A 17401-nucleotide genomic window follows, 5' to 3' on the forward strand; every position below is an offset into this window, starting at 1 on the left:
GCCTATAATACGCAGCCCTGGCATTGCTTGGACCCAGTCATGATATCGGCTCGTAAGACTTCGAGGATATGGCAAGTACATTGAATAATTGACTACCCTGTTAAAAACGCCACCTTTTAAATAATTTTAATCAAAGCAGAAAAAGCAACAACAACAACAACAAAAATGTTTTTCATCTTGCAATAGTTTCCACGATTTGAAATATAATTTCATCTATCTTTTATCTATCTTGCAAAGGGTGTACTGGAAAGAATACCATTAAAGAGCTGCCCAAAGCAAAATAAATGGGGTGGGTCAAAGGCTAACGCATTATATACTCGTACCGCATAAATGCTGATGCCGCAAGCACAGGTATGCGCACATTTAACTACGCGGCATTCATTTATTTTTAGTTGATGTGCGATTTTTGCTTTGAGCTATCAGGCCCCTCGCCCATTAGCGTGACCATCCACTTGTGTAATCAGAACAAAGCGGGCATTATCCAGCATGTCGCAAAACGCACCGCAGCATTTCGCATGCGTGATCCCCTTAGCTGTGACTGATTTAACGCTTTCACAGGCCACCCTTTAATAGATACGCAGTGACAAAGACGATATTACACCGTTCTGTTTTTTTTTTGCAAACGCCCTGTAACCTCAAGCAATGCGATGGCAAAACAACAACTAAAAAAAAATCTGTGGAAGCACACATTTCTTTCAAACAAAAGCCTATCCACATTCAATGTCAAACAAAATCCAGGGCACATTCCCAAATATGTTTAACACTTTAGTTTCCCCAGTAAATATGGACATCTGTAAAAAACGAGCTTGATAATTCATCAGATTCCTCCAGTCTAAATAAAGATTCTGATTCTGAAACGTTTGCTTAAAGATGTTCGCAAAATCCTATTGGCCACACTTGTAAACAGCTGAAGAGGTTGCATGAGTCTATGGATAATATATAACTGGCTGTGGCTTATGTAAGTATATTTTACTGCTCTACCTATACATTTCGACACATGCTCTGTAATATATCGCATCAAATATTTCACGTTGAAAGAGTCAGCATGTGCGAGTGACAAGCAGCGTACAACAGAAGGCATGTTGAGAGTGGCGAGTCAAGAAGCTAATGGGCGGTGGAGCCAAGTGGTGAGTGAAGGCATACGAAAACTGAATGTGACTTTTAATGTATTATTTCTACAAACTATCCCCCTCTATAGCATACCTCGCCTTTTGGGGACAAAATAGTGTCGGCACTTATTCAATGCTACAGTGACGGAGTGGTAAGGTCAATGCTCTGACAAGGGATGCCACTGCATTCCTATACATTGCCAATGTCTGTTCTCCGCGGTCCTTTGTTGTAGATTTACCGCCCTTATCATTTCCTGGCGGGCTTCCCATTCTTCAGAGAAGTCATGGAGCTGCTTGCTCCACAGATTTTGCTTTCATTTCTTGTTTGTGCTAGATGCAAGCCCCCCTTGATTTGGAGCAGCTGTCATTCCCTATTGATTTTATGTGCTTGTTCGCATGGCTTTATGATGACTTTGTTTTATCAATGCCAAGTCACCAGCCTTTCATACTCGGCTGCTGCTGTGCTGTCTTGGCCTTCATGCACCGGTGATCTTCAGGGTTTGAGTGACACCAGTGTACTACTTCAGTCACTCCAAAGTTATGAAGATTTCATTCGGCATATTTACTCTTCAAATAAACTGAATACGTAATTTCCCGTAATTACAGAGATCAAGCATTCTAACGTGAATGTACTCACCTTCAATCATCAATAGATTTTGGTGGGAAGAGTATATGCCTTATAAGTCACACGAACCTCAAAGCATTGACACATAACAAACACAGCTTTGTCTTTACTCAATACTGTCATATAATACTGATAGACAATGCTGTCACTGTTTGCGTGACCAGCTCATACTGCTTCAGCAGCAGAGTCTCAAAAAACAAAATATACATCAGGCAAAACGCTGACGTACATGTGAGTTTAACAGTGAAGATAAATTAAAACCATAGTTTGATTAATAAGCAGGAAGTGTGGCTGTGCGTCTTGTTGCACGGTGAAACGGCCCAACAACAGCGCGGTTACTGCTTGTGGCAGAGGGTCATGGTTCTAATCCAGCGTCTGCCCTGGTTATTACTGACGCTGCGATAACCATACGATGTGCGGCGTCTGCTTCACAGTGGACGTTAAATATTCCTTGAAGTCATTCGCAAGAGTGGGCCGCCGTGTGTCGGCGACACGGTCCAAATAGGCCACACTTTAGAAAATCACCCGCAAAATAACTCAGTCGGAAATATGCACGGCAATCATTGCCCCCATCCCTACTGCGAAAAGGATCTTTCTAAAAAAACATAGTCACGAGACATTTAGAGAGGCTATCCTGGGTAAAGAAGTGTAATATAAAAAAAACAAGAACACACACTCGGGTGAGATGGGGTACCATTAGGGCCGTGGTGCCAAAGGTGCGTTACCTGGTGGAAGGTTGGCCAGTGGACCTGCTTGGCGTTTCGCTCTCGGGAGACCTGATGTCCTCTCGTGAGCGGGAGCGGCTGCTCTGACGAGACTGAGCTTCGTCCGACGGCTCCGAAACCAGAGACTGGATCTCAGAGATGTCTGTAGCCATGCAACAAAGGGCATCGTCACCAGGTAGTGAGGACTTGTGCACACAAGAGAGCAACCCATCACTGGCTCCTACAGACAATGCGCACAATAGAGAGGTAAACTGTCCTGACAGTGTTAATGACATCGTTTAATATAGAAATAATCTTTTGTTTTTTGTTGGTCATTTATAACCCTCACCACTTACTACCGATTGTATATTATATTAATTCAGGAGCATGCTGACTAACTGATATCTTCGGCCGTAAAGCATTATGTGCTGCAATGTTACATTCAGTTTCAACATTCTCACACATCGACTCGCTTTGTCCCTTTGTAACGTTCAGTCTCTTTTTTTCTCATTCGCGGAAGAAAAAGAAGTGATTTTTTTTTAAATTATGATGCCGACTAATTTGATTTGCACACAGTGAGTGTGAAAATGATACGATCAGATAACAGAGCAAAGTTCGGTGTAGTGCGGTACTGTAATAATTCAGAAACATACATTTATTAATGTGTTGCAGCATCATAGCCGACTTATATTTTATGCAATCCTTCTGTAGCTCTTGAAAAAAAAAAGCTGTCTCTTTTCTTTCACTTCCACTCGTCAACTTCCACCCCGAGGAAACGATGGAATCCCACGCGCTTCCATCCCAGGCAGTTTCTCCCATATATACACACACACAACATTGTATAGGCCCCAGAGAGAGGAATGACTAATTTGTTTCTATTAGGATGCCAATGCACTACCTTGTCCAGATGCTCAGGTGCTTCCCACTGTGATACACATTTGCCTGCCCACTACTGGGACCAACTGGCAAGTGATGGGTGCACTTTCTGCTTGGCATAGCATGTCAATTAAGTCAATCGGCCTCAACCTGACGCCTATTGGGATGTTACGCTGGGTAATCTGAAAAATAAAGTTTCACCTGATTGCCCTTAGGCCCCCCCCCAAACGACAAAGCAGGTGTAATTTAATTACGCTATTTTTTTTTCCTAAGAAACGTAGCATTATTTCCTTTGCCAAAAAAAAGATAAGCAGGTGTTCCTGACATTAATGCTGTTAATGTTTGAAAAGGTGTTCATGTGTAAAAAAAAAAGCCCATGTACTTGCAGAGGCCCAAACAACACCAAACGTTTAGTAAAGAAAGAGATAAACAGACAAAAGTCTATCTTTGCAGTGCAAATAATTATCTGTAGTCCATCAGCCTATGTGCCTTCCGGACTAACGTTTCATGAAATAATAATATACTTGTTTAAGCAGGAAAACAATGGAAGCAGTTTTAACCTTGTGGGTCTCATTATTAGTCAGGCCCATTGGGAAAATGCTATGTTGCCGGATGTTATTGGCAGAAAGCTGTCAGCAGGTGCCATGATAAACCACAGTAATGAATGTAATAAAGCCAATACAATAATAGAATATTTCTAAATCAAACAACATACACTTAAAACACAATACATTTCTCTTGGTGCGATTAAAACAAAAAAATACGGGGAAAAGAACGTCTGCACATATTGCCGCCGGATTTACACACACACACACATATAGGCACTGAGCAAATATTTCCAAGTTCCATGCGTTTACTCTGTGGGCTGTCACAGGTGTACATTTCACCATCTTTGTACTTTTCTCTCATTGCCCCCCACCCCCCAGCAAAAAAAAAAAACTTCGGTGCAGTGACCGCGTCGCACACTCGGCTTATGTACCATCCCTGTCGGAGAGGTTGGAGGAGGGGATGGAGTCTTCCAAATCCGGAATGGTGATGAGGGTCCCCTGGTCGTCTCTCTGCAGCACCATCCTCAACTTGCCCTTTGACCTCTCGATCAGCTTTCGGGCATCGGCCAAAGACATGTTCTCCGTCACTGTGCCGTTGATCTGTCAGAAGGGAAGTCGTTTTCCCACAGCGCCTCAACTTTTTGCCCAGTTACTTTTATGAAGCCACAAAAGGTTGAAATTGTTCTTTTGCAATGGAAGAATTCGTTTCATGGTCGACCACATGACGAGGTTAATAACACCACACATTCGCATTTTTTTATTCAAGAAGACTGACACGTAGCAGTGCCAGCTGCTCACTTCATACTAAACTGACCTTTCGGGAGGACGCTGAATATCCAAAGAAGCGAGTTTAAGTTAGTTTAAAAAATGTAAGCTTTAGACACTAGAATTAAACACAGATCACAAAGTACAAAGCTAGCCTCAGAATTGCGCCTTCGGTCTGCAACATTGCACGCGTTATTAATTGTATTATTATGCTAGTATTTATTTGTCAGTGTTGGTCACATTTCATGCATTCAATGCATTTATATTTCAGGAAAATGTAGATCACGCATGTAGAGAAGGTGGGGGGAATGGTGGACAAGGACAGTACAAAGGCTATTACAGTAAGGCTCCTTATGATAGCAAAACGTTAATATATTAGTCTCCCCATAATTTGTGGATGACGTTCCATACTCTAGGGGCCAGATCCGACCAACAGGCCGCATGCTGAGTAGTTCTTCACTAACCCCTGCCAATTACCAACTGACTTCACTTTACAAATTACTGCATACATTTATGCAGGGGTGAGTCACAATATATATGATGTTGAAATACACAGTGCACGTAAACAACTTGAGGCCATAAAAATGACAACAAAAAATACTTTCAACATCCAGAACAAGGTGTGCAAGACAAGAGGAAGTAGTGTTATATATTGTTGTATTTTGTTGTTAAGCATCGTACGGCCATATTACATAGTGGCATTTTCCAATTCTAAATGTTTAAAATACAGGCATGACCTTCCCATATAGCATGTAGCAGTCACTTAAGCACGGATCCGTGAATTAGATTGGCCAGCTGTGTAGGCAGCGGAGAAGGCCAAGTGTTGATTTATATGGGAAAGGAAGAGGGAAAGTAAGGGCAGGCCATAAAGCACACCACTCTTTCGAGTTTCTGTATTTTGAAAACGGTGGTTTAAAACTTTAATTCAAATCAAAATTGTACTCAAGCTGCGTTGAACCTTGTACATGACAATGCCAAACGTCTCTCTCCATTAAAAGTACTTCGTGCAAGTGATGAAACCATCCAGCCAAGGATGCTATTCTCTTTTTCAAGGGGAAGACAACGCGAGGGAAAGATGTTGTACCTCCGCACTTCAGCTGCGATGTTCTCCTAAGCGACTTTTCAAATTGGTCCCATAGCTGGGGTTTGTTTACCAACACTGGTATCCCTCATGTGAAGCGTTTCTCTCAACATCCATCCCCTCCCAAGCAGCCCTAACACTACCTCTTTCGAACTCTGCTGTCTAAATTCCCTGGGCACACCACAACGGCAAGCAGAAACGGCGTGATTTATAATAAACATCAACTATGCATATTTTTGTTTACACAGCTTTGTGTGGAAGGCTGAGGTTGATGTTCGAATAAATCATTCCTTATGCAGCACATTGTGCCCGGTTGTCCTATGGTGACCTCAGGATTTGGCCTCAGATAACCTTCCCACCTGAGAATTTCTTTGGCCAGAAATGCCAGGGATAACGACCTAACAAAAATTCAGGTCACAGCCCGGTTTGCTCACATTGAAAGAATGGCCCTATTTTTGTCCCTGTGCTATATTTGGGATAAACACGCACACACAGAAAAAAAAAACAGAAAAGCACATTTGTTACACTCTGTGATCCGGGCATGAATGAACGCTTGGCTGAAGCGCGTTACCTTGAGCACAATGTCCCCATCGTGAATGTTCCCATCCCGTGCTGCCAGCCCCTCGGCCGACACATCCTTCACGAATATCTGACTGCCGAGGCGCAGTCCGTACTCTGCGCGGGGTGCGACAAGACCATGTGAGCCGACGCCGCGCTGAAATCCTGCGCCACTTTTAACACGCCAGTAAGTTTGCGGAAAGGAGGCAGAATGTGGAACGAGCAGGTGCCAAGAGGAAAAATGGTGAAACACAGCAGGCGAACACTTTGGACAGTACCTGCCTGCTGTTCCAATGGATCGATATTCACTCGTAGAATTCGTTTTAAAAAAGCATGCTTCACTGTTTAATGTACTTATATTAATATATTACATTGAAATCTAATAATACAAAATTACTGACTGAACATTATGCATCTTACAACACCTTCAGAATAAAACCAGCAAAATTCGCAAAGGAATACAATCATTCCACACAAAGAAGGGTTTTCTGTTGATGGGCAATGTTTTAGCGGCAATCTATTCAAGTTTTTGAAACACACACTTAAAGGCAATTGCAATGAATGTTTAATGTTGCTTATTTTCTGAGCTTGTGCAGAGAAAGCATTATTGTTTAATAACATTACTATAATAAATTTGAGCGGGAAAATGCAATAATCCTCTGCTCAGCCTTTCAGTAAAATGATTATAAATCAGCAGGTTCACACAAAGGTCATGTTGTGACAGGATCATTCCAAACCTGAGTAAACTCATTTAGTTCTAATCCTATTGATGTACAGCAGCAGTGTCTTAAATTTTTGCTGTGAGCCGGGTCAGACAAAGGTTAAACTGATCAATCTCTTCAATGCACAACATTAATGAAATTACAAAGTGTGGCTTGGGAGCTTGATTCAGGCAACTTTACAGTAAGAGTACGTAAAAACAGAGATTTGCATACCTTCAGATTTCTTGCTTTTCACAAGCGTGACTTTCACAAGCTTAGGCTGGTAGTAGGATCCAACAGATCTGCGGTCAGAGGACCCTGGAGACATGCTCCTGCCTCTGCTTCTCTCACTCCTCATGGCATTTCGGTCTTCCTCGCTCCTCCCTAAACTGCGTTCTCTTTCGTTCTGGCCGAGGCCACGGTCCCGTTCGACCCTCCCTAAACTCCGATCTCGCTCGGTCCCGGCAAGGACGTGATCTCTGTCGGTCCGGCCCAAAACTGGGTCTCTCTCGGTCCTGCCGACAACTCCCTGCTCCCTGTCCGTCCGCCCGACGCTCCGCTCCCTGTCCGTCCTGGCCGCGCTGCGGTCCCTGTCGCTCCTTCCCGATGTCAGGTCCTGCTCGCTCCTGCCGACGCCATAGTCCCTGTCGACGCGGCCCAGGCTGGCCTCTCGCTCGCGCCTGCCGAGGCTTTGGGCCCTCTCGCCCGCGTGGCCGTGCCCTCGCTCCCTGGCTCCGCCGGCCGCCGAGACTCGGTCTCCGCGGCGAGCCGCGCTGCGGCCGCTGCGCTCGGAGCGCGAGCTGCGCGCGCTCCGCCGGTCGAAGTCGTCCTCCTCCTCTTCCTCCCCCTCCTCCTCCTCCTCCTTGGCCGCCTCGAAGATCTCGTCGGCGGCTTCGGGCTCATGCAGCGGCTGCCGCGACGACGGCGGTTGAGCTCGCTGCTTCCGCTTGATGGTCTGCGGAGGGAATTAAGTCAATTTTGGTGCGATGCGTTGTTGCGATATTCTAAAATGTTCATAGTCATCGTCGTCTGCCGTGATCTGGCCACCGTTGGATGGATGCTTCCGCAAGCCATCCACCTTCTCATGATGCAATAAATGGATGGAGCTCCTGGATACAAATTGATCTCGCTGCTCCAGCTCCAGTGGATTTCCTCTCACGATTCCGTTGACTGCCCCTCCAACATTAGCGACGCGTCCTGCCCAAGTTCTAGAAGCTCGTCTTGCCCAAGTTCACTTAGGTTTAACAGTCCAAATAACGTCCTTAACATGCCTTTGTTTTTTTAATGCACATATTCATCTTTACTTATTTCATAGGAATTTCAAGCATGCACACCACCCCTCCCTATTCCTCCATTTGCACATTTCAGCTTTGTTCCATTTTCTTTGTCAATCTCCACGTTTATGATCTGGCCGGGTGATGATGTGATAAGAGCGCTCAAATGACAATCAGAATGTTGTAGGCCAACACTTAGTTGAGTCAGCTCATCAGCCCTCTAGGATCAATTAAATGAGTATCACTTCGTAGTAAATTGACAGTGGCTGAGGGATTCTGATATAGGATGAGTGCTGCCCCGTTGGACATCTGAGAAGGTATATATTTGACTTTTATTATTTTCAAGAGTGCAACAGGTGGCAACATGTCACGAGATTAATACATTTCTGTTAGCTAGCAGTCTACATCACCGTGTGTCAGAGAATGACCCTGGAAGGTGACATCACAGAACTACTTCTGAAATCACTTCAGACACGGTGCACTACTTTCATATGTACCAGAGTGTTGCTCACAAGTCAATCAAACCCAATGTATAATTCTCAGAAGTACAATAAGCGTAATGAAGTAAAAAACATTTTTATGATTTTTTTTGTGTGCAGCATTTGGTGACCAGTCTGAGATCACCAACTCGCTACACTTGAAGGCTGTCCGGTTTCGAAGTTAGGATCTCAGAAAAACTGGTTCACTGCTGCAAGGCTCCCTGGATTAGAAAATTGTTCGTGCCATATAAGGTTCGTGCTTTCCACAGAAAACGCTTTGACAAGTAATGAGTATAAGCTGTTCAATGCATTGGCCAGTAAGCTTATAATAGTGGTCAAATGTATAAAAATGTACAGCTTACCTTTTCCCATCTTTCAGAACCGCCTCTCATTTACAAATGGACTTCACTTTTACGTCTAACCACTTTTGTGACACATAATGCATCGCATATGGTGTGAGTGCATTTCTTTTAAAAACCCTGCGCTCATATACTCTCTTCCCCAGTGCAAAATGAATTCAGCATTTAACAATTAACAAATGCAGATGAAAGAGGTAACTAAGGATTTCTCCATAGAGTTCATGTACAATGCAACGTGCATTATGTAAAATCCCCAGGTAATACAGAAAGGGTACAAGAAAGTTTTGTTCTCCGTGTGGTTGTATTAAAACTTAAGTCTCTTAATTGGTCCAAAAAGGTTCATAAGTGCAGTTATTTTACTGGCGCCAACCTTTTAACTTTGGTACTTTCTAAAAAAATGTTAGAAAATGTATATTTGCACTTGATTTGAGCTTTGAGCAAAATCCAAGAGGAGAAAAAAAATCCAGATTAAAATAAAATCTATCAGTGTGCACATTTAAAAAATAAATAGGGCAAAAGGGAAACCACTTATTGGGGGATTATGAAATGTTCCACACATGCCCCACTTGTGCTTTTATGGCTATTTGAGTATTTCATTTACAATCCTACACGTGAAAAGTGGTTCTTTTCAGCATCGTTAATACATTATATTTATTGAGTAGAAATTGTTGCTTAGAAAATGTGCAAAAATGTGGAATACACTCAAATAAGTGCAGCAGTATGCTATATACTTTATATCGTTATCATTATCTAGATGGACCTCCAACAGGTATTTTTCGTGATATATTGAACACATTTAATGTACACCCTGGGAGGGAAATATGGTGTCTGTGTAGTGCTTCTTCGCCACTGTGTTTTTTTACCACTGGCACATCCGTGCCGAGCCAGTGCGGCCATCACTGCAAGGAGAGGTAATTTGCCAAGTTGAGCTATGACCAAAGCATGACACGCTGGCCTCACAAGACATCTGAATTCGAGACAAGCAGGGGCAGTGACGTGGCCAATGGAAACGCGCGACGTCAGTCAGCACAACTCAAAATCCAGTGGCAAAGCGGGCAACTGAATGTGTCTCAGCGGCACGGTCCAGGCTTCTGCAATGGAAAATAAACCTGGCGCCTCTAGACCTGCGATAGATAGCCTGGCTCAGCATGGCCCAGGCACCGCTCTAATGTGCCAGTGGAATAGGGGTAGGAGCCAACAGCACTTGCCCCAGTAACACACCAATGCTAAAATGAGGATCGGTGTGTACGCATATCACCTGCTAGACTTACGATTTTGGCAGTCTTGCCACTATTGCGCAGCTGCTGGACAGCGAAGGCGTGCTCCACATTTTCCATGTGCTTGCCATTCACCGTCACCACCCGGTCATTCTCACTGCCAGTGGGCACACAACACTTTGGTAAGTGTGCCCGAGAACACAAAGGAAGGTGCGGAGCCGACGTAAATGGTCGAGCTGCACATTTGCTTTGGTAAAATGATTTACATCGACGACAAACCATTCATGCTGGTGAATGTGAACGTCTTACAATAGAAGTTCAACATACATACATCACAATACGTGTGCACAGCCAATCACGTCGGCTGAAAACCATCCTTCACGTCCCATGTAAAACTACCTATGTAAGTGTGCGTGTGTGAATGCAATGGATGGTTTGAAACTGACAAAAATGCCTGTTCTTATCCTTATTGTTAGTTTAATTTCAATTTAAATATTCGTGGGAACTTCGATGTGGCGCTGAAATTGTGATGTCATCCGAATAAAAATATGAATTTGTATCCAAGCCTGGTGATATAAAAGGGTTAAAATAATAATAACCAATAAGTTGCAAAGTCTATGAAGGGATGTTTTCAGTTGGTGAGTCAACGTGACAACTGCATAACATATTGGATTTTCTGCTGTCAAGAAATCAAATTATCAGGCACAAATCATCATATTTCTCTCACCAGAAAAAATATGTTTACATTGCCTTGTTTGCAAAGATGATGCTGTTTATCCCATCTTGTATCAGAGACTAAATCCCTATAACAATGTCATAACATTATCTCACTTGAATGAATAATTATGTTTCTGTGATATGGATATACATGTCATCGGCATAAGAATCTGAACATTTACATATATTACTGGCAGACTGACAATGGAGTCATGCACAACACTTAAATTCATATGAGAAAAATACCACGTGTTTCATTTCCCACTTCATATATCACTATCTATTTTTTATTTATAAAATACAATATTACATACATATTGGTGGGGACAAAAAAGATGCAAAGTAGAAAAAGCTACGCTGATAAAAAAAAACACAAAGAAAAATTACGGCAACAATTAAGACACATCTGAATCTTCAAGAAAATCTACGCATTATTAACACCATTAATGTCGACGATCTGGCTAAAGGCAATAAGACTGCCCAAGAGAGCGGCCCGTCACTTTGAGTGCCCCTGGATTAGTATTGATGTACTGACTGGAGCATCCCCTCCGCAGGACCACCCTTGAGCACATCGGAGATGACAATGGACGTCTCTCCACTCTGGAAGTGCGGGTTGTCCTTGCCACCGGAAATGGCGATCCCGAATCCAAAGCCAGGCGCCTGCCATGGGAAACGTTTGGAAGTGTATAAAGAATGTTAGTCAATCACGCAAACACTCTCGCGCAATGGTGTACTGGAATGAAACCAGCCGATTTGATTGTTTTGAATGGCGTGCAAATGAGCAATGATATGAAATTTCCGTGAGCTTACAACAGGGCCAGTGAATAGGATATCCTACTTTGACACTGGCTTCCACCGTAGAAACATTGAATTTCCACAACTGGCTCAGAGCTCGAAACTGAAAAGAGCATTGCTCAGTGCTATTTCTGAGCAGTCATACTTAAGCTGTAAAGTCTCCAGGCACACAAGAAATAACAGCAGTTCTCAGACAGTATTCAGAAGAGTTTCAACCGGAACCGTTAGTAATTCTATTGCAGTACTGTATTTAAAAAATGGAATGGCAACTAATGACAGTGACTGATCAAATTCGATCATAAATTAGTTATGCATCATTTGCAAAAAGCTATAAATTCAACATCCGTCTTTGAAGTAGTGATTTAATTGATGAAGAAATAAATCACCCCACCCAAGGCCGCCAGTGCTATATCGTGGGTTGAAAAAAATTATCTACAGTGGGCTCTCGTCTGACCTTCTGGGTCCACCTCCACAAGGTCACGGCACAAAGCCCCCACAACCCCAACGCAATATGTAAAACGCCCTAGATGCAGACCAATTCGTTGTGACCCATTCAATGGGAAAAAAAATCCCTCTGTGCACATAACTGTGCACGTAACTTCTCAATGGCACCATGGTAAGCTGGAGACACGTATTCATCAATAAATTAATCGATTCAAATCGTGCGCTGCCCTACACTGCATGCGCTCTGCATCTTCAACAAAGTGAAATAGTGATAATAGAAAGAGCGTTCCAGTGGCAACTTGAAATGCTCTATTACCCATGAATATTTATGGATATTTTATGTAGCGGCAGTGACGCAAGCCCAGTGGTAGCACATTCACTGCGGTGTGCAGAGGTTCCCGGTTCAAATTCCACTGCCGGTGCAGTAACACTCCATCTGGTTCAGAGTGGACGTTAAATATCGTAATCAGAATCTTTATTTAGACTGGAGGAATCCGATGAGCTGTCAAGAGCCATTGATGCAATTCGCAGTAGACCATTGTGTACCGGCATCATGGTCCAAATTTTTACATTACCTGCATTTATCACAATTTACTCATTTGCAAAAAAACTTGGCGGGACCCTCCTGGAAAAGTTATGAGACTCAGTGAGGCTCTCCAAGGTAAAAAAAAAGCATCATAATGAAAATAAATAACGAATAAGTACAATTATTCGAAAATGTTATCCTATTATCTGTAATTACCAGCAATGCCACACCACTATGGCTAAGAGGTCTAACTTTGCAGATGACACAAGCTTGCAAATGCACAAACGCCATTGTACTCAAATATTTATCAATGTTGAGATACGTTTTAATAAATGAGAAGCTATTATAATTGCCTGATAATTATCAGGCAACAAAAAACGCCTGTAATAAATCAATGACACAGGGCCCAATTTTCCACGTGATTGCCAAAAGCAAATCCGTGACAGTGGCCAATGCTTAGGCGAACCAGCTGTTGCAAGAAAACTGTGCCAATGGGACATTTGCTGGTTATTCCTTGGAGGCAAAGATAACTTATATTTCGAGAGAAAAATACACAAATTAATGAGAACCCCGTACTGGTTGATGGAAAACCACGTACACATCACAGTAATTATCCCGTGTGTATTTATGAGATGTATCACACATACACACACGACCTTTTCACCAATATAAAGAAAAGACATCAATTGCTTACAAAAAATACGAGTAAAAATACATTTCCATGAACAAGGTCAAGTTTGTCCTTTAAAAATATATTATTAAAAGCAATGTCAGCACCAATGGATGTTTGCACATTACCAAAAAAAACCTGTCTCTTCTAATTATTGTCATGTTACGTAGTGGACCCCAAGCTAAAGCTTGTCATTTGATTCAAAATTCAAGGGCCTTTTATTTCTTCTTCTTCCTCCCAAAATCATGTCATCATCCAAAGCCTCACAGGGCATTATTTTTCAGATGTTAAGATGGTGCAACATCACAGAATAACTACGAGCACACACACACACACCAATATCAAGAGTCTTAACTGCCTGAATTGAAAAAGTATGTTTTCCTTCCAAAATACCTCTGATTAGCACGGTTGCCTACGTATGGTGCGAAAGAAGTTCCACATACCTACATTTTTACATTGCTTACGTGGAAATATTTGAAATTTGTGAAATATTAAACCCGAGTTAGGTTATCGAGAATAACCACAATTTTGTTTCAAAATTCATGAAAGTACAATGCTTGGAAACTGGATGGCATAAACTAGTATTTCAAATAGAATATATATACAGCTTTGGTTTATCCCGCGCGTCCAATTTTCACAACCGCTATTTTTTCGTAATTAAAAATTAAATGCTGATTGTCGTAATGTTGCTTGGTTGCACTTCCTCTTTACGGGGGAGGGGGGGGGGAGGTACCATTTGATGTCATGACCACTTCCAGCAGAAATTTGAATGTCAATGTTAACATATTGGTGAAAGCATACAATCAACATATCTTTTACAATGTTAATACAAGTGATGGCTCGGTTTAGCCTATGCAATGCGTTTCCAGCCCATACACCGAGAGGAAAGGACACGACACAAGCATTCTGACATCGCGCTTGATCGCTTTTGACACAGTCGCACACGGTAATGCATTTGCGTGTCTTTGTTTTTGCGTAAAAATAGATTTTACAAAAGATTCACGCCAGCCTGCTTAAAACTTGAACAAATTTAACTTGACACGTAATTCATTTAATATTTCATTGAGCTTCATTTCCGAGTTGAACATTTTGTTTCAATTAACATTACTTGCTTTTTTCAACCACTTAAACTATCATTGTGGGTTACAATTTGAAGCATCAGCAAACTTTAACTTTTGAAATTAGTAGCCATTTATTTCCATAAATGCTAATGCATATACTGCATGTGAAATGCCATACAATGTATGTGCAAGAAAACCTGAACAACACTATTGCAAAACTATGTGACCTTGCATTAATGTTGCTCCCTCTGACCCTAGCTCTATCATAAGACATGTGCTTTTTTATTATCTTTTTGCAAGAAGTGGCAAAATACTAGCCAATGCTCAAGAACTGCCAAAAGTTGCAAACCATACAATGTCATGAGCAGGAAAGCAAAATCTTTTGGACTTCTCGTTGGCAATGCACATGCAAATAGTGGGAATGCACATGCAAACTGCTCTAGGGTTACATGTCCAGGGTGTGGTCACCAGAGCGATGCCTGCCTGCATCATGTGCTTGGTCGCAATTGCCGCGTGGCATGACTGACTAATGCTTGTGATGTGAAACTGCCTTGGGATCATTGATGACCCAATCACATGCATCACATGACCCAAGCACACGCATCACATGACCCTCACCGCGTCCGTCGTTTGTGCCTGTTCAGAGAGATACCCTGAGTGATTCTGTGTAACGTGTGTTTCTGCATCAGGGCACCATGGTGGCAAGATGTTAACGACCTGGCCTGGTATATTATTGGTGGTGGGTTTGATCCCGACCCTTACGCCTGTATATGTGGGGTTTGCATGTTTTCCCTTTGGTCGCGTGGAATTTTTGCCGGGTCTTCCGGTTTTTCCCTCCACATTCCAAAACATGCATTTGGAGTATTTGGCTGCTATAAATTTCCACGTGATAAGCCACTTCGTTGGGCAATCATTTGTGGCCAGGTTTCTTCTGAAAAAGAGCCCTAAAGCTCAGTGGGCTTTATCTTGTAAAATAAAAGGGAGATTTAAGTAGGTTAAGTAATAATGTACACAAGTTGAAATTACTTAATAGAATTCCTTCAGAAACAGGAAATATATATTTAAAACAACAGATATGAATAATTTCCTTAATGGCAATATAAACTAATATAAAGCATTAAAAAAGCAATGTATGGGGAACAATTTTAGCACGTGACAAAAGCAAGCTGGTTCGATCCTCTTCATAATATTTAGCCCTGGTGAAAAATTCTAAGGGTGCCATTATACTAACCAATTAATAAATTTGCACACATGCTGATGTGAACATATTAAGATGATGTCAGCACCTCTCCTCCCATCTCACTGCACTCCCTAACCTCCCACCCGAACCCAATCAATCCAACCAAAGCCAAGTAAACATCAAAGCAGAAGGATTGCCAACACTATGATCCTTTCCATGCATGAGAAACATCACGATGAAAACATGCATAAGAAACATCACGATGAAAACATCAAGATTGCGTGCTGTGGAAAGCTACGTGTGTATGTGTGTGACAAGAAGGGAAAGGTAGTGTAGTGGCTAGTGCACCTTGCTTCAAACTCAGCGACCGTAGATCAATTTCCGTTCATGGCCAACATCGGTGATGAATGTCTGAACCTGTCCTGAGCATCCCCCGTTCAGTAAACTCAACCTTAAATGCGTACTTGGAGTGTAAACATCAGCGCTGGGGAGACTAAGGCGGCCAGGCGTGGTGATGGTCACCCACCTCCTTGTGTACTGTGCCGGCTTTAATATGGTAGGTGCTCATTAACAGCACCTTCCCCACCAGTCTGTCAAAGGCTATATGGGGGATCTCTGTCTTAGTAATGAGAAGGGAGCGGTAGTGTAGCAGTTAGTGCACTGTGTTACAAATCCACCGATTCGAGTTGGATTCCTGCTCACAGCCCATATCGGCGACATATATATCTGAACTGGTCCTGGGCCTTCCCTAGGTCGACTCAGCCTTATATTAGTATCTAAAGCAGAGTGGAAACATCAGCACTGGGAAGATGAAGGTAGCCGGGTGTGGTTCTGCCCACCCACCCCTCATGTGCTGTGTCAACCTTCATTGGTGCTCGATAGTAGCACTTGCCCCAATAGTCTGTAAAGGCTATACAGGGGAGGGGGGTCTTTGGGCAATTTGCCTTTGTGATGAGAGGGCTGGATTCTTACTGCAAAAGTTTTCAATGAAAACACACCTGGGCAGTGATGCTTTCATCACCAGTTTTTTACACTGTGACCATGTGCGGTCACGTCAAACACCCAATGCAGCCAAAGATAAAGCAAACACGCACTGGACGAATTGTTTATCATCTGTAGCCTTTGTAGTTGATCGAACCAGTGCTTTTCACGGACACTTTTTATTCATGGCCATGACTTTTCCAGTGCTGCCATTGGTAGGACCCAAGTTTCACAGGCATCTCGTTGTATGAAAGGCTCACAACAGGTATATCAATTACCACTGAATTGCGTGGTCAGGAATAACCCCAGGTCTTTTGGGAAGGTGCAATTTGCTAACTATCATACCAGAACATTCGTGCTCACACACTAGATGCATTATATATGCTGTATAAACATCAATATTCATTAAGTAGATTGGATATCGCTGTTTCAATAAAAAAATGTATTTAAAAAATTACGAACACCTGTATGAAACCTCTATATTCTGTATTAAATATGTTCTGATCTGAGAATCCTTTGTTCGTATTGTCACGTAGATATCTACGTGACTTTGCCGAAAGAACCAAAGAACATTAATTTCCCGCAGTCATGGAAGCTTTAAGGCAAAATGTAATCCTTTGTTCTCTACAGGATATTTCTATTATGAGCCAAACGCAATCATGGAATGGTAATGAAATACGTAAATAAATATTCATTCTGTGTTTCTACATAGCATTAAAATGTTTTTGCCT

The 17401-nt window shown here is 42.4% G+C and overlaps 1 protein-coding gene across 8 annotated transcripts in view; it reads right to left on the reverse strand.

Moving 5' to 3' along the window:
- LOC116941894 (tight junction protein 1-like) overlaps positions 1-17401 on the reverse strand; it is a 257022-nt gene that overhangs the window by 67518 nt on the left and 172103 nt on the right. For all 8 annotated transcript variants that reach the window (XM_076066812.1, XM_032953222.2, XM_032953226.2 and 5 more), the window contains 6 exons: positions 11549-11673; positions 10351-10453; positions 7202-7922; positions 6280-6383; positions 4294-4462; positions 2460-2601 (listed from right to left, as the gene is read on the reverse strand). In XM_076066812.1, coding sequence (XP_075922927.1) covers positions 2460-2601; positions 4294-4462; positions 6280-6383; positions 7202-7922; positions 10351-10453; positions 11549-11673 — 1364 coding nt within the window. The remainder of the gene's footprint in view (positions 1-2459; positions 2602-4293; positions 4463-6279; positions 6384-7201; positions 7923-10350; positions 10454-11548; positions 11674-17401) is intronic.

The sequence above is a fragment of the Petromyzon marinus genome, chromosome 13 (assembly GCF_048934315.1).
Source record: "Petromyzon marinus isolate PM22_M1 ecotype Great Lakes invasive population chromosome 13, UKy_Petmar_22M1.pri1.0, whole genome shotgun sequence".
NCBI classification, from domain to species: Eukaryota; Metazoa; Chordata; class Hyperoartia; order Petromyzontiformes; family Petromyzontidae; genus Petromyzon; species Petromyzon marinus.